The sequence below is a fragment of the Impatiens glandulifera genome, chromosome 4, assembly GCF_907164915.1.
Source record: "Impatiens glandulifera chromosome 4, dImpGla2.1, whole genome shotgun sequence".
Taxonomy (NCBI): domain Eukaryota; kingdom Viridiplantae; phylum Streptophyta; class Magnoliopsida; order Ericales; family Balsaminaceae; genus Impatiens; species Impatiens glandulifera.
Window position 1 is genome coordinate 61,323,914 of NC_061865.1, and position 18,655 is coordinate 61,342,568.

Here is an 18,655-nt window from a genome sequence, read left to right on the forward strand (position 1 = left end):
TGTTTGGAACGTTTAACACGTTTTTGACACGTTTTCATGTTTTTAACACGTTTAAAATGTTTTTAACACATTAAACATGTTTAACACGTTGTTGACACGTTTTACATGTTTTTTACGTTTGATACATTTTTAACACATTTAACACGTTTAAACATGTTTTGGCACGTTTAACACATTTTTGATATGTTTAACACGTTTTAAACCTATTAAAACGTGTGAAAAACATGTTAAACATATTAAAAATGTCAAAAACGTGTTAAATGTGCCAAAAACGTGAAAAATGTGTTAAAAACGTGAAAAATGTGTTAAAACATGTGAAAACGTGAAAAACGTGTGAAAACGTGAAAACGTGTTAAAACGTGTGAAAAACGTGAAAAACGTGTGAAAAACGTGTTAAACTTGTCAAAATGTGAAAAACATGTTAAACGTGTCAAAATGTGTAAAACGTGTTAGACATGCCAAAAATGTGTTAAACGTGCCAAAAACGTGAAAAACATATTAAACGTGTAAAAACGTGTTAAATGTGGAAAACATGTTTAATATGTGAAAACGTGTTAAATGGGCCAAAACGTGAAAAAATGTGTCAAAATGTGTAAAATGTGTTAAACATGCCAAAAACGTGTTAAACGTGTGAAAAACGTGAAAAACATGTTAAACGTGTGAAAAACGTATTAAACATGTTTAAAACGTGCCAAAAACGTGTTAAACTTGTTAAAATGTGTAAAAAACGTGTAAAAAACGTGTGAAAACATGAAAATGTGTTAAACTTGTTAAAACGTGAAAAACGTGTAAAAACGTGGAACACGTGTTAAACTTGTTAAAACGTGTGAAAACGTGTGGAAAATGTGTGAAAAACGTGAAAAACGTGTGAAAATGTGAAAAACGTGTTAAAACATGTGAAAAATGTGTGAAAACGTGTAAAACATGTTTAACGTGTGAAAAACGTGTGTAATGTGTGAAAAACGTGTTAAATGTGCCAAAACGTGAAAAAACGTGTTAAATATGTCAAAAATATGTAAAACGTGTTAGACATGCCAAAAACGTGTTAAACGTGTGAAAACATGAAAAACATGTTAAACGTATGAAAAACGTATTAAACATGTTAAAAACGTGCCAAAAACGTGAAAAACGTGTTAAACTTGTTAAAACGTGTGAAAAACATGTTAAACGTATTAAAAATGTCAAAAACGTGTTAAGCATACCAAAAACGTGAAAAACATGTTAAACGTGTGAAAATGTGTTTTAAGTGTGAAAATGTGTTATACATGTCAAAAACGTGTTTAAACGTGACAAAAACGTGTAAAAATATGTTAAACATGTTAAAAATGTGTTAAACATGTCAAAAACGTATTAAAAGTGCCAAAAACGTGAAAACATATTTAAAAAGTTAATATTTTGAACCGATATTTTATTTTACAAACATAGGAATTAGAATTGAATTACAATTCTATCATTTTCCCAAACATAGGAATTGGAATTGAATTACACTTCTATAATTTTTCCAAACATAGGAATTAAACTGTAATTCAATGTCAATTCTCATGAAATTGGAATTAGAATTTCAATGCTAATGTCAATTCCAATTCTAATTCCCCTCATCAAACACACCCTAAGAGAATTCTCTACAAATATGGGCAATTGATTCATTCTCTTTGAGCAATAAAAACACATTTGATATTTCCTTGTCATAAAGTCTCTTCCGAGAAGAAGCCAAATTACAAAATGATCTTGGGATGATCTTGAAAGACCAAACCAAATTAAACCCTATTGGTTTGTCCCCTCTTGCGGTTGCTATGCAAGGCAAGACCGGAGTTGAATATTGCCATTATTTTCGACAACCCATGTATGCTAGTCGGCACGCCCATGGAAGGCCTCTTATCCGGTCGCTCGTTCTGCGCAAACCAGAGCAACAATGACAATCTTTCTTGGCTCTTCCTCCACATACACCTCATTTAACTCGGGATCCGCAAATTTGTCGAACTTCCTCTTACGTGCTAAAGGAAGAGCCAAATCCCTAATTGTATGTTTCATCGCGGCCGCTTCTTTAATGACTTCTCATCGGTGCATCACAATCTAAATTTCTTAAAAAATGGGAGAGTAAATTGAGATTATGTTATTTTATAATTTTTAGTAACGAGATATGTATCTAATTTCTTAAAGATAATTTATTATCTCACTTATATAAAATGATTTAACAATTTCTTGATGAGTAACATAATCAACATAGACAAATATCAGTGCATCACATTCACAATGAAAATTCAGCCCAATATTATTTATTAAATAAGAATTCAATAGTCTATTCTTGCCATTATTGTCATTTGAAAAGTGTATTTGCTATCCATCCATCTTTGTCATTAAAATTTTGTGGGTTGAATTGTTCTAGATATACTCTATTATAACTCATTATCCACGCCCATGGCACCCTTTGTAGAGAATTAGCACCCGACCCTCGACAACCGGCCTCCAAATAAGTTAAATCCCCTCTACATAAAAATAAAAATAGAACCAATCATTTATAAAGTTCAAAAAAGACATCTAAGTGGATACAAATTGAAATAAAATAAAATAAATTAAACTCAACTCGAAACCCTGGTGAACCCATGCATCCCATCCCGCAGGAATCACAACCGAACTCATTGTGGATTGAATGAAAATGACTCTAGAGAATGAGCCATAAGGTTTTCCAAGGTATGCTTGTCCAATACCATCAACATCACACTTCAAGAACACGAAACCATTAGGATCATCTTTTGATTCTCGTCCTTGTGCTGTAATATAACCTTTAGAATTCGGTACACCAGTAACATTTATCTTGCATTCCTGTTCAAATAAAATTAGATAATACAAAAATATGGATCAAATTAGTTCTTAATCTAGGTACAATTATGAATATATCTTTTGATAACTCACAATATATATATGCAACATGTTAAGAATTTTAAAACATATCAATTATATATATCATGGTTATAGATATCCTTTATAATTAAATTGGTACCTCAAAAACGGATTGACCCCATCCCCAAATAAAATCTACTGCACCTTCAATGTAGCAAGATTTATAATAGTGAGTACCCTTAGAATCAGCAAGTGTATTTTGATATCCAATAAATTCACAATTATAAAATGCTATCTTATTTCCATGTATTGTTGCTGCTGGTGCAGACATAATATTTATCTTCTGATTTATGTTATACGAGTTCTGCACACAATTAAATATATTAACTGAACGTTAACGATCTATTATTCACAATTTAACGAATAATAATAATAATAATAATAATAAAACAATGTTATTCAAACCACGAATTTTATGTTCTTTGCAACAAAATTATTGGCTGAAGAACGGAACGTGCCACTCATGCTTGAAATATGATTATCTGATGAGATTATCGGTTTAGATAAATTACTTCCTTCCAAAAATATGTATTCCTTCTCGGGTGGAATCGATACTTCCTCTCTATAAAATGAACTAAAATAAGTTTTTTCTTGTAAGAAAATGTAAATATATATGTATTGATAAGAAGTATATATTACTTGTAGGTGCCAAGAGAAACGTTGATGTGAAACCACTTATTATTTCCCGAGGGAACGGAATTGATTGCATCTTGTATTGTTTTGAATTGTCCTTTACCGGATTGATCAACTCTTACCGTGGAAGCAAATTCATATGCAATAATGTAAGGAAAGAAAAATATTGTTATAAAGGCTACTGGAAACAAAGATAAACCCATCTGGTAGGATGATAAATTTTAATGCAACTAATGGTTCATGTATTTAAAGGTAGGATGATTTAGAGAACATTGTCGTTTTCGATTTGAATTGTCTCTCGGATTTGGGGCGGGAATAATATTTTTGTTTTTCGTTCCGATATTGTCCCGATCTTACACAATTTTTGTCCGAATAAACATTATAGGTGTATTATAAATAACAAATTTATAAGTTTTTAATATTATTATTAAAATTCTTTATAAAAAAATAATTCTCATTTAATTAATCCAAATAAAAAATTACCTATAAAAAATTAATTTATAAATTTAAAATAATCAATTTAAAATTTAAATGACAACTTATATGAATAATTTATAAAAATAAAAATTTCTTAATGATCATAAAATTTGTTAAACTTGACTCAAATGTAATTTTAATATTATTAACTTTATTTTTTAATAAAGTTACATCTCCACTTATTGACTTTAATTATCTATAAGATCAATTTTTTATTTTATAACTTTTTTATAAGTCACAAAAATAAACAAAACCGTGTTTCTGCAAAAAGTGAATTTGGAAAATTAAGAAGTTTTGACACAAATTTGAAGACTTAAATAAATAGAGTAAATCAATTACAACAATATTAATCCTAACAAAGAAAATTTAGGCAAAAACTTTCAAACCCTTTTGGAGGTTCAAAGCATCCATTCAATGAAGTATAATCTCATGATAAAAGTTACATAAATAAAATGAGATCAATTTGACATGTTTGTTTTCAAATATGATTAAATTATTCATCAAAACAAATATTAATCAAAATGAATTTTTTTTTTTTATTGATTCCTAACTTTTTTACGAAGTTAACGTAACCTTCAAAATCATAATTAACTTCCACTTTAACTGTCATCTTTGTTCTTTTAACCATCACTCGCTCTCTTGACACTCGAGTTATAATAACGGTTTTTTTACACATTTTAATTTAAGCATTTTATGTATCCAATTTGGTCAAAATGATAAAAACTAATTATATTTGATAAATTTTACATTTTTCTTACATAATCTACAAAATTGTCAAAAACAATTTCTTTTATATATGGAATTTTTATTTATTTAATAAATTTGTATTAATTATATATACTTATCTATAAATACAAACATTAATTTCACTTTTTAATTTGATAAATTAATTATAATAAAATAGCCATTGTAATTAATATACATACTCCCATTTTGTGGTTCAAATATTTTAATTTCATAAATTCAAACAATTCCACCACCCAAACAAATGTAATATTTGAAAATCTGAAAAACTTTGACTATGTAATCTTGACACAAATCCATCTTTTCTTTCCTCTCCCATGATGAAATCTTGACTGCTTTCCGCTCCATACCCATCACTGTAATCTCCACCAATTGAGGTCTCATGAGCAACAATTTCTCTTCAATGGCACTAGTCTTCTTTTCCGATTCCAGCTCCGCGATCTCAACCAAACTTAAACCCTAAACTCTAAATCCTATTTTGGGATCCGTGTTTCTCACGTCCTGAACGAAATCAACAGCTAAACTTCTTTAGTGGCTTGTCGCCGGTGGTGAGTTCAAACAAGAGTGCTATTATATATTGTGAAAATCTCTCCATATAATATTTGATTATTTCTTGTGTCTAACATTGAGGCGGTCTAAATTAGACCTCAAAATTCAAGGCCAATTCCACCGTATAAAATAATATTTAAACAACAGTAATTTTGTATTATCATATAAATATATAGAATTATATAAGTAATGTTTAAAATATATAAACATTATAATAAACTTATAAAAAAAATAATATAATAATATATAGAATTTCATGAAGATTGGGAGATCAGTAAACTAAGATTAAGTATACTGCATTCCTTATAACTTTTTAAAAATAATTTATTATCTCACTTATATATAATGATTTAAATGAATAACATAATAGAAAATCAAGTATCCGTGCATCACAATGAAAATTCAGCCCAATATTATTTTAATGTACTTTTAAATTAAATAAATTTCAATACAATTTATTCAAATATTATTGAAATGTTACTAGATTATATTTCCATCTTGACATTATGGTCATTACAAACGCGTATGTCCTATCCATCTATCATGGTCAATAAATTTTCGTGTGGTGAAATGTCGTAGTTCTGCCCTATTATAGCTCATTGTCCTCGTCCATGACACCCTTTCTAGAGAATTAGCCCCTGATCCTCGACAACCAGCCTCTACATAAGTTAAATCACCTCTACATAAAAATAAAAATAGAATCAATCATTTATAAAGTTCAAAAAAATATTATATGCAAATTTAAATAAAATAAATAAAACTCAACTTGTGATCCTTGTGAACCCATGCATCCCATCCCATAGGAATCACAACCGAACTCAATGTGGATTTAATAAAAACGACTCTAGAAGATGCGCCATAAGCTCTTCCTAGATATGCTTTCCCAACACCATCAACATCACAATTCAAGAACACGAAGCCATTTGAATCTTCCACTGATTCTCGCCCTTGTGCAGTAATATAGCCTCTAGAATCCGGTTCACCAGTAACTTTTATCTTACATTCCTTTTCAAATAATTAGATAATACAAAAATATGGGTCAAATTAGTTCTGAATCTAGGTACAATTTTTGAATATATTTTCGATATGTTAAGAATTTTACAACTTAGCAAGTACGTACACCATGGTTATATATAGATGCCCTTTATATATAATGAAATTGGTACGTACCTCAAAAACGGTTTGACCCCATCCCCAAATAAAATCTAATGCACCTTCAATGTGACAAGATTTATAGTAGTGTCGACCCCTAGCATCAGCAAGCGTATTTTGGTATCCAACAAATTCACAATTATAGAAGGCTATTTTATCTCCATATATTGTTGCTGCCGGTGCTGGTATAATGTTTATCTTCTGATTTATATTATATGAGTTCTGCACATATTTAAATATATATATTAATAATATGTTAACATTCGATTATTCATAATTTAACCAAAAGTATATATTAATAAAACAATTAATGTTATTCAAACCACAAATTTTATGTTCTTGGCAACAAGATTATTGGCAGAAGAACGGAAGGTAGCACTCAGGCTAGAAGTATGAACATCGGATGAGATTATCGTTTGAGATAAATTACTTCCTTGTAGAAATAGGTACTCCTTCTCAGCTGGAATAAATACATTCTCGCTATAAAAATGAATAAAAATTAGTTTCTTGAAAATATGTAAATAATATATGTATAAATATGATAAGAAGTATATTATTACTTGTAGATGCCTGGATAAATGTCGATGCGAAACCATTTATTATTTCCTGAAGGAACAGAATTAATTGCATCTTGAATGGTTTTGAATTGTCCTTTACCGGATTGATCAACTATTATAGTGGAAGCAAATTCATATGCAAGAATGCAAGGAAAAAAGAGTATTATCACAAATGCTATTGGAAACAAAGAGAAACCCATATGGTAAGATGATAAATTTTAATGCAACTAGTAATAATGGTTCAGGTATAAATAGGTGTATTGATACATAAATAACTAAAATAAAATCAATAAATATAACATCTTTCGAGTTTAGCGGCATAAAGACGGATATCGCAACCTATTTGAGATCCTAGGATCGAGACCGTTAGACGACAAATTTTGTTTCCTTAAATTGGCTAAGTGTGTTCGTGAGTTATGTTATTAACCTCTTGGGATTAGTCGCATTATAAAGAAGAAACGGAACTCGTGTTTTAAAAAAAAAAAATTAATAAAAAAAAATTATAAAAAATAATTCTCATTTAATGAATTTAAATATACTTTATAAATAATATAAATAACATTCATAAAATTAAAATAATCAATTGAGATTTTAAATGTCAAATTATAGGAATAATTTATAAAACTAAAAATCTCAACAAATATTTTTAAGGATCATAAAAATTTGTAAAAGTGTCTCAAATGTAATTTTAATGTTATTAAATATTTTTTTAATAAAGTTATATATCAACTTATTGACTTTAATTATTTATAAGATGGTTTTTTATTTTTTTATTATATATATTTTTAAAGACACCGTCAACAAAATATTGATTTTACTTGAAAAAAGTCCGAATAATTAAAAAGTTTTAATATGGTGGAGGTGAACCTATCTTTCTAACAAAAAATCAGTTTTTAATAATATTATTATTATTATAAAATTTAATTTTCATTTAATTAATTGAAATGTCAAATTATATGAATAATATTTTATAAAAATAAAAATCACATAAAAGTTTTTAAGGATCATAAAAAAATTGTTAAAGGTGACTTAAATTTAATTTTTTTTTATAGAAAACGGTTAAAACTATTTCAATAAAATCTCAAAAGTGGGAGGTTTAAGGATCAAAAGTTAAACAAACTTTATCTATGATTAAATGATGAGAAACAAATTTAAAGGTGACTCAAATGTAATTTTAGTGTTATTAATTTTATTTTTTAATAAAGTTAGATCTCAACTTATTGACTTTAATTATCTATATATGATCAAGATTTTGATTTTATATTTATACTATATATTTTTCAAAAGTCACAAAAGTCGAATATCTGAACAAATTAAAAAAAATTTACAAAAAAAATTGAAGACTTAAACAAAATAAAAATAAAGCAATTACAACAATACTAATAATAACAAAGAAAATTGAGGAAAAAAAGTTTCAAATACATTTGAAGGTTCACAACATACATTCGTGGAGTCTAATATCAGATAAAAGATATAAATAAAATTAAACATCAATTTTACATGTTTCCTATCAAATTAAATTATATTATTCACCCAAAACAAAAATAATGAGAATAAAATATCATTTTTTTTATCAATTAAATTAATGATAAAAAACAATTATATTGGACAATTTTTATTTTTTTTCTTACATAATCTACAAACTTGTCAAAAAAAAAATATATATGCAATATTTATTAATTATACTGTTCTATAAATACAAACATTAATTTAACTTTTTTATTTGATAAATTAATTATAATAAAATAGCGACTTAAAAAACAAAACAAAATTCCATTATAATAAATATGCATGCCCCACTTTGTGTTTCAAATATTTAATATCATTAATATTTAAGATTAAACTGCGATTCTTTGGGCTGATGCAATGACGATGAAAACAGCATAATAAAAAGTCCATTATAATTAACAATTTCTTGATGAAAAACATAATAAAAAAAAAAATCAAAAGAGACAAATATTAGTGCTTCCCAATGAAAATTCATTCCAATATTATTTAGATGTACTTTTAAATTAAATCAAATTCAATGTAGTTTATTCAAATATGATTGAATGCTACTAGATAAACTTTTTTTTTTTATTTTTCTTGTTACGCTATAATTTCAAAAGTTTCGCTTATCCATCTATCTTTGTCAGTAAAATTGTCCGGCAAGAATTCCTCTAGAGCTTCACTTTTAGTATCCAGTATCCTGGTAAATGGCGCCCTTAATGAAGAATTAGCCCCCGATCCTTGACAACCTGCCTCTATATAAGTTAAACCATCTCTACATAGAATAAAGAGAGATTCAATCATTTAATTATATATAAAGTTCAAAGTGGACATAAATTGAAATAAAGAAAACTCAACTTGTTACCCTCGTGCATCCATGCATCCCATCCTACAGGAATGACAACCGAACTCAACGTGGATTGAATGAAAACAACTCTAGAGGATGCGCCATAAGGTCTTCCAAGATACGCTTGCCCCGTACCATCAACATCACACCTCGTGAACACAAAGCCATTGGAATCTTCCGCATAATCTCGCCCTTGTGCAGTAATATAGCTTTTAGTATTCGGTTCGCCAATAACTGTTATCTTGCATTGCTTTACAAATACAAAATATGGCTCAAATTAATTAATTAGTTCTGAATCTATCTATATATATAGATACAATTTTGAATATATTTAAAAACTTATCAAAATTGGTACCTCAAAAAAGGATTGACCCCATCCCCAAATAATATCTGATGTACCTTCAAAGAAACAAGATCTATAGTAGTGACTACCCCTAAAATCAGCAAGTATATTTGTGTATCCAATAAATTCACAATCATAAAATGCTGTTTTATTTCCATATATTGTTGCTGCCGGTGATGACGTAACGTTTATCATCTTCCGATCTATATTATAAAGGTTCTGTACATATATAATTAAATATATTAATTAGTTGTATGTTAATTAACATTCTATATATTATTCACAATTTAACGAACAATAATGTTATTCAAACCAAGAATTTGATGTTCTTTGCAACAAAATTATTGGCAGAAGAATTCAAAGTGGCACTCTGGCTTGAAAGATGAATATCCGATGAGATTATTGGTTTAGATACATTGCTTCCTTCTAGAAATATGAATTCCTTGTCACTTGAAATCGATACTTTTTCCCTATATGTAAAAATAACTAAAATCAGTAATTGCCCGAAAAGAAATGTAAATAATATGATAAAAAAAAGTATATTACATGTAGGTGCCTGGAGAAATAATGATGTGAAACCATTTATTATTTCCCGAGGGAACTGAATTAATTGCATCTTGAACAGTTTTAAATTGCCCTTTACCAAATTGATCAACTATTACTGTGGAAGCAAAATCATATGCAAAAATGCAAGGAAAGAAGAGTATTATAACAAATGTTATTGGAAACCAAGGGAAACCCATATGGTAATTAAGATGATCAATTTTAATGTAACTAATAATAATATTGGTTCATGTATTTATATATATATTATATTGAGAGAAAATCAAAAATTAAGAAGTTTTGACCCAAATTTAAAGACTTAAATAAAAGTAGTAAAGCAATTACAACACTGCTAATCCTAACAAATAAAATTTAGGAAAAAAAAACTTTCAAAGCCTTTAAAAAGTTCATAACATCCTGTCAAGATATTGAGTATCTCTAGATAAAGGTGAGATAAATAAAACTAAGATCAATTTGACATGTTCTACTATCAAATGTGATTTTATTATTCACAAAAAAAAATTGACTCTAATGTAATTTTAATATTATTAAGTTTATTTTTTAATTATTGACTTTAATTATCTATAAGATCAGGTTTTTTGTTTTTATTTTATATTATACAAAAGTCCAAACCGTGTTCTTGTTTGAAAGAAAAATCTGAATAACTAAAAAAAATTGACACAAATTTGAAGATTGAAATAAAAGAGTAAAGCAATTACAACAATACCAATATTAACAAGGAAATCTAAGGGAAAAATTTTCCAAATCTTTTTTTGAGGTTCACAACATCTATTCAAGATATGGAGTCTAATATTCAGATAAATATTACATAAATAAAATTAGAAATCAATTTTATATGTTTGCTATCAAATTAAATTTTATTATTCACCAAAACAAAAATATAATGAGAATGAAAAATCATAAAAAAAAAAATTATCAATTTTGTTTTATAATTGACTCTGGTTACTCGAGTTACATTAATGGTTTTTATTTTCACATTTTAATTTAAGTATTTTCTGTATCCAATTTGATCAAAATGATAATTCAGTTATATTGGACAATTTTTATTTTTTTTTCTTATATGCAATTATTTTTAATTATACTTTTCTATAAATACAAACATTAGTTTAACTTTTTAGTTTGATAAATTAATTATAATAAAATAGCGATTTAAAAAACAAATCAAAAATCCATTATAATCAATTTACATACCCCATTTTGTGTTTCAAATATTGAATATCATTAATATTAAGTTTAAATTGCGATTCCAATGGCTATGTTCATTCTCCTATTCCTCCTATATAAGATTATATAATTATACTGCATTATTTATATTTTTTAGTAAAGGATATATGCTTACAATTTCTTAAGAATAATTCATTATCTCACTTATATAAAATGATTTGTGAAGAACATTATAAAAAAATCAAAAGAGACGAATATTAGTGCTTCACAATGTTCAGTTCAATATTATTTAAATGTACTTTTAAATTAAATCAGAATTCAATATAGTTTATTCGAATATTATTGAAATGCTACGCACCATATGCGATTTTTTCTTGTTACAATGTAACTAAAAGAGTATCTGCTATCCATTGATCTTTGTCAACAAAATTTTCCAATGAGTATTGCTCAAGAGCTTTTTCATTATACTCCATTATCCTCGTCCATGGCACTCTTAGAACAGAATTAGCACCTGACCCTCGACAACCGGCCTCTACATAAGTTAAACCAGCTCTACATAAAAATAAAAATAGAATCAATCGTTTATAAAATTCAAAAAAATATCCAAGTGGATATAAATTGAAATAAAGTAAATAATTAAAACTCAACTTGTCGTGAAACCATGCATCCCATCCCGCAGGAATCACAACCGAACTCATGTTGGATTCAATAAAAACGACTCTAGAGGATGAACCATAAGCTTTTCCAAGATATGCTTGCCCAATACCATCAACATCACACCTCCAGAACACAAAGCCATTGGAATCTTCTGCATAATCTCGCCCTTGTGCAGTAATATAGCCTTTAGAATTCGGTCCACTGGTAACTTTTATCTTGCATGTCTTTACCAATAAAATTAAGATTAGATAATACAAAAATATTGGTCAAGTAATTAGTTATAGATCTAGGTACAATTTTGAATATATTTTTTTATATGTCACAATACTATATATGCAATGTGTTAAGAATTTAAAAAATTAGCAATTATATCATGGCTATAGATACATTTTATAATTAAATTGGTACCTCAAAAAAGGATTGACCCCATCCCCAAATAATATCTATTGCACCTTCAATGTAACAAGATCTATAGTAGTGGGTACCCTTAAAATCAGCAAGTGTATTTCTGTATCCAATAAATTCACAGTTTTTAAATGTTGTTTTATTTCCATATACTATTGCTGCTGGTGCTGACTTAACATTTTTATAAGAATTCTGCACAGAATTAAATATATTAATTGTATGTTAAAATTCAATTATTCACAATTTAACAAAAAAACAATTATAAAACAATGTTGTTCAAACCACGAATTTTATGTTATTTGCAACAAAGTTATTGGCCGAAGAACGGAAGGTGGCACTTTCGCTTGAAATATGATTATCTGATGTGATTATCGGTTTAGATAAATTACTTCCTTCTAAATATATGCATTCCTTCTCCGGTGGAATCGATACTTTCTCACTGTAAAAATTATGTTTTTATTGAAAGAAATGCAAATAATATGTATATAAATATGATAAGAAGTAAATTATTACTTGTAGATGCCTGAAGAAATGTGGATGCGAAACCATTTATTATTTCCTGAAGGAACAGAATTAATTGCATCTTGAATGGTTTTGAATTGTCCTTTACCAGATTGATCAACTGTTACACTGGAAGCAAATTCATATGCAATAATGTAAGGGAAAAATAGTATTATAACTAAGGCAATTGGAAACAAAGACAAAATCATCTTATAAGATGATCAATTTTAATGCAACTAAAAATAATGGTTTTGTGTATTTATATAGCCTTAGAGGTATAAATAGGTGTATTGATATATAAATAACTATTAAAGATAAAGTAAAACAATAAATTTTAATATTATTATTAATTTTTTTATAAAAAAATAATTTATATAAAATACTAATTTATAAATAATATCTATAAAAATAAAATAATTATTTGAGAATTTGAATGACTTATATGATCCGTTTATAAGAATAAAAATCTCAATAATAAACCTTGTTTATGTTAAGAGAAAATTTAAAAAATGATGAAATTTCACGTTTAATCTTAACAAAGAAAATTTATAAAAAAAAAAATAAATACTTCCAAATCCTTTAGGAAGTTCACAACATCCTATCAATATATTATGTATATCTAAATAAAGATGAAATAAATAAAATTAAAATCAATTTGACATTTTCCACTATGAAATGTGATTATTTTTAATTACATCCGAAAATTACCAGATTTAAAACTGATAAGAGCTGGATTTAGGTTTTAAAAAAAAATTATATTTATTAAAATATTAATTTTAAAAAATAATATTCTGAAATATATTTTAATTTTATATATTTATAAATTTAATAATATTTATCCGTTCTAATTACAATCTATATAATTATTTCCAAATAGTCATTAATATTTGTTAAATTTATTATTATTAATATTTTAATATATATATATATATATTTATTTATTTATTTATTTATTTATTTATCTGTTAAAACATTTCACTTGAGTTTTAGATATTTTTAAAATATTAAAAATAATAATAATAATAATATTGTCAAAAATAAAATTACATTTATATATACAAATTGTATTTATTTAATAAAAATATTATTAACTATATTTTTCTATATAAATACAAACTTAATTTACACTTTTTAATTTGATAAATTAATTATAATAAATAAAATAGTGATTAAAAAATCCATTATAATTAATATATATATCTCATTTTATGTTTAATATATATATATATATATATATATATATATATATATATATATATATATATATATATATAATTCTTAATTTTTAAAGTGTTCAGATTGTCGGGTCGAAAACCGTGGTTAATTTGAATATATATATATATATATGAGTAAATAGATACTTAAGTCAGATTATGAGTTATGAGTTGACTGCTCAGTTAAAAATAAAATTAAAAATATCACAGGTATAGTTCGAACTTACAAGATAACAAAAAAAACAAAATAAGTACAATTTTTTAACCAACTAGGCTAATAACACTTTATATTATAAATTCAACACCAAATTTAATTACGCGGACATTTTAACAATATAAGTTCAACTTTTTAACTAACTAATCTATATATAATGATGCTTAATTTTTAAAGTGTCTAGATTGTCGGGTTGGGAGATGTGGTTAATTTGAATATATACTAGATATTTGGGTCGAATTGTAGGGTGACCCACTCATAAATAATTAAAACTGTTATAGGTATTTTTATCGTAATATTTTTTTCACGATTTTTTATATCATTATTGTCCGCACAGCGGAAGATCTTGAATTTAAGACTTTCTACACCAAAAATATTCTCTTAAACGAAGGTATTCATGTCTAGATGAAGTTATTCATCTCGTCGCCACTTTGTGGAAAATAGGAAAGCATTATTGTTTTTAGCATCTAGTTATTTTAATATCATTAATTATTTAAGATTAAATTCAAACAATTTCATCACCCAAACAAATATAATAGTTTGAGAAATCTGAAAAATTTGACACAAATCAACTAGCAGCAAAATCCATGAAATCTTGACTGCTTTCCGCTTCAGATCCATCACTGTAATCTCCACCACCAATCTCAGATCTCATTCGCACTAATTTCTCTTCAAGAAAACTCATCTTCTCTTCCGATTCTCCTTTCAGAAGCTCCACAACTTCAACCATGGAAGGCCGCTTATCCGGTCGTTCATCCGCGCAAACCAGAGCCACGATAACCATCCTTCTCAGTTCTTCCTCTACATACACCCCGTTTAACTTCGGATCCGCAAGTTCTTCGAACTTCCTCTCACGTGCTAAAGGAAGAGCCCAATCCCTAATCGTACGTTTCAACGACGAACTAAGCTTCTTTAATGGCTTCTCACCGGTGGCCAGTTCAAGTAAGAGAATACCGAAGCTGTAAACATCGCAACTCTCGGATGCTTTCCCTAACATTGCGTATTCCGGCGCTAGATAACCTAGAGTTCCTTTTACTCTCGTGGTTACGTGAGTTGCTCCGTCAGGTATTAGTCTTGCGAATCCAAAATCAGCCACTTGAGCTTGAAAATCTGAATCGAGTAACACGTTGCTCGCTTTAATGTCTCTGTGAATTGTGTGCGGTGCCAATTCGTGGTGAAGATAGCTGGAAAAAAAGAAGAAATTTTTTGGAAACCCTAGAAAAATTGAATGTCTAAGGAGCTAGGAAATTAGGAAAGAGGACTCACGCGATTCCCTGTGCGGATCCAATGGCGATGTTCATTCTTCGATTCCAGTTAAGGAGGGATTCTGCGGAGCGAATTCCGTGAAGATGTGAGAGTAAACTGAGATTAGGCATGTAATCGTAGACAATGAGACGTTCTTCGTCTTGAGCGCAATAGCCGAGTAGATTGAGAAGATTCTTGTGACGAGCACGAGCTAATATCTCTACTTCACAAGCGAATTCCATGTCTGCTTTGTTGCTTAAAGCCTTGAGCCTCTTCACTGCAACCTTTGAATTGAAAATGGCAAAAAACAGTTTATATATGTTCATCTTGCAAAAGGAGGTGATTAAGAAAGAGATGAAGAGAAAATGGTGATTACTTCAGATCCATCCCATAGTTGACCCCAGTAAACACTCCCATATCCACCTTCTCCGATCTTCTTGCCGTCGCTGAAATTGTTAGTTGCAGAACGCAATTCCTTCAAAGAGAAAGCCCTCCATGTTTCATCTCCCTTTCCCTTCTTCTTCACTGTAAGTCTCCTGAAACATCATCAAAATTTTGCAGCAAATCAGAATTTTATGATCTTCCTTCATTATGTTAAAGATATTGAACCTTACTGATGATCATATCCATCTAAGCAGCAGAACCTTGTGCAAAAACCCATGGTTAAAGATTGCAAATTGCTTGTCTCAATTGCTGTTTCTCTTGTCTTGTAGGAAAATGGTGGGATTCTTTTCCAGTTCTACCAACTCCATCATTTCAAGACCTCTTAGAAAGAAGGCTTCTAGAGAGAGTAGAGAATTCGGTATGTTGACAAAGTCTATTCTTGCCTTCAAAATTTTAAGTTATTTTTCTATATTTGTTTTAACCATTGCTTCTATTTGTCCATATTTGTTTAACCTTTGGTGCAATTTCCATACTATAGGAACCAGTTTTAATGGAATAATCTTATAATATTCTAACCCAATAATTGAATATAAGTGATGATCCTTGTCTAGTTTCAATAACATGAATGGAACTTTTCATAGTTTGATGAATACTTGCATGAATTGTTCATCCATTTCCCTAGTCAAGGAAAATACTTAGTCTTACCTAACATGCAAGTTAAGACCATTTCAATAATACCAAAGTCAATTATATTCAAAACACAACAAAATTAACATTTCACTTTCTTTTGAATTTTGTTTTCAAATGTTAGGACGGACAGTGAAAAATAGCGAAAACAAAAAAGAATGACACGAATTTATCGTGGTTCACCAAAAAATAAACTTTGTTAAGTCTACAATGCAGAGATATTATTATTAAGGAGATCAGAACATAGATTACAACATGATAGTCTATAGTCTAGGTTATGACACTTGTTTATATAACACACTTGATCCCTAGAACCTTAACAGATACATAATTTGACCGGAAGCGATGCATTAATGGAGTAATAAGTAAGCTGAATTTACTCGTGATGGATTGCATAGTAGGCTTGGACAGTAGTCATTGCAATACCAGTTGTTGCAGCCGCACAAACAATAAATGTCCATGGATTGTTGAAGTAACTAGAAAGCAGTTTAGGGATTATTGTCTTGAGCTTGTTGTTGTAATGCTCGTCAATCCTCCCCCTCACCTCATAATACTTGCTCAGATCGTTGCCACCCCAGTTCATCTTCTTGAACACATCCGCAATCTGCTCGTCACACATTCCTCGAGTGTTGATTATCCGTTTACATCTCAGCTCCTTCACGTCATTTGGGCCATCGATCATCGATCTTAGGAACAACATATATGATATTATCTCAGGTTTCACGTGGTCATGCCGACTTTGCTCAAAAGCAATCGTGTTCGACACTATTATGCCGAAGTTCGAATCGAAGAAGATTGGCGGTAATTGGAGCTTGGCGAAGAAAAAGTAGGACGTGAAATAGATGCCGTTCAAGAAACGGGTCTTACTTGGCCTGAAATGGATACCTCTCGATTTCAGCTCTTTGACAGAACCATAAGCGAGCATATAATTCTCTGTCGTAGAAGACGGTACTCGGGTCCCCTGAACTTTCGTCGTCTTTAAAGTCAAGTTACGGTAATGTAACTCAAAGAGATGAACTGGTTGTGGTCTGCCCTGTTGTTGGAATTGATCATTTGAGTTTACACGGTGTTTGTTAGCATTGTTGAGCATAAGATTAGGCATGTGATCCACCTTCTCGCTGATGAATCTAATCACTTCATTATCGTCATCAACGGATATCAATAGGCCGGTGACGAGCTTAAGAACGCGGAAGGGAAGTTGATTCTCGAGCAATAATAAGTCTTCGTGTAACACGGAAAGAGAGGGGATGAAGATGGGAGGTAGTTTAAAATGTGGCTCTATTACTAAGGCTATAACGAGGCAAGAATCTAAGAGCATCATTTCAGCAAAATTGAAATTAGTGATTTTTTTGGTAGAGACATCGTCATAGCAGCTCTTCAAATCATCAGCAATCTGAAGGATCTTGTTGTAGATATTGTTGAGATCGGCTCTGTTTGGGAACAAAAGGCGAGCTATTAGCGGCTTGAATTTCTCCATCATCTCGAGCTCTGGCTTGCCGTGATGGTATGGACCAATGGAGACGATCTTAGGGTCGTAATTAGAATGGTGGTTGAAATCGTTGCTTCGAAGGAAAGGAGAAACTCTACCTATGACGGAGGAACCAATTGTTACATATTCTTTCATCCTAAGGAGACCGTCTCTATGAATTCGATCCAAGATTGAACTTACAACATCATTTGAGTTAGTTGCCATGCTGAAATTATTGTCTCACTCACTCTGTGTATATTGACTCCAAAATTCATGAGAATTCAAGGAAAATTCATGTGAATTCAAGGAAAATTCATAACTCCTTATTCTCACTTCTTTTTGCCTCTTTTTCTTTTCTTTTATATATAACAGGTCAACTCTTTTATGGTAAACTCTGGATTTGTTTAATTAGGGTTATTTAAATAATTTAATTAAATATTATTTTATTCTACTTATATATA

General features: G+C 28.9%; 4 protein-coding genes across 4 annotated transcripts; all 4 read right to left on the reverse strand.

Annotated features, from left to right (window-relative positions):
• Positions 1-2,317: 2,317 nt before the first annotated feature.
• LOC124935645 (probable pectinesterase 66) lies at positions 2,318-7,213 on the reverse strand. Its single transcript, XM_047476064.1, has 7 exons — positions 7,017-7,213; positions 6,780-6,936; positions 6,475-6,678; positions 6,071-6,309; positions 5,923-5,983; positions 2,585-2,823; positions 2,318-2,486 (listed from the first exon to the last, which is right to left on the reverse strand). The coding sequence occupies exons 1-7, from the start codon at positions 7,211-7,213 to the stop codon at positions 2,318-2,320; spliced, it is 1,266 nt and encodes a 421-aa protein (XP_047332020.1).
• A 1,888-nt stretch (positions 7,214-9,101) lies between these two features.
• Positions 9,102-13,191, reverse strand: LOC124935646 (probable pectinesterase 66). Its single transcript, XM_047476065.1, has 9 exons — positions 12,995-13,191; positions 12,764-12,920; positions 12,485-12,673; positions 12,068-12,300; positions 11,801-11,971; positions 10,005-10,161; positions 9,704-9,910; positions 9,360-9,598; positions 9,102-9,276 (listed from the first exon to the last, which is right to left on the reverse strand). Exons 1-9 carry the CDS (start codon positions 13,189-13,191, stop codon positions 9,102-9,104), a joined length of 1,725 nt encoding a protein of 574 aa, XP_047332021.1.
• Positions 13,192-14,978: 1,787 nt separating this feature from the next.
• Positions 14,979-16,360, reverse strand: LOC124935647 (PTI1-like tyrosine-protein kinase At3g15890). The gene is made up of 4 exons (XM_047476066.1): positions 16,272-16,360; positions 16,032-16,193; positions 15,677-15,939; positions 14,979-15,594 (listed from the first exon to the last, which is right to left on the reverse strand). Exons 1-4 carry the CDS (start codon positions 16,314-16,316, stop codon positions 14,979-14,981), a joined length of 1,086 nt encoding a protein of 361 aa, XP_047332022.1. The 5' UTR covers positions 16,317-16,360.
• Positions 16,361-16,886: 526 nt separating this feature from the next.
• On the reverse strand, positions 16,887-18,437 carry LOC124935648 (UPF0481 protein At3g47200-like). Its single transcript, XM_047476067.1, has one exon. It carries the CDS (start codon positions 18,417-18,419, stop codon positions 17,103-17,105), a length of 1,317 nt encoding a protein of 438 aa, XP_047332023.1. The 5' UTR covers positions 18,420-18,437; the 3' UTR covers positions 16,887-17,102.
• Between the last annotated feature and the right edge of the window lie 218 nt (positions 18,438-18,655).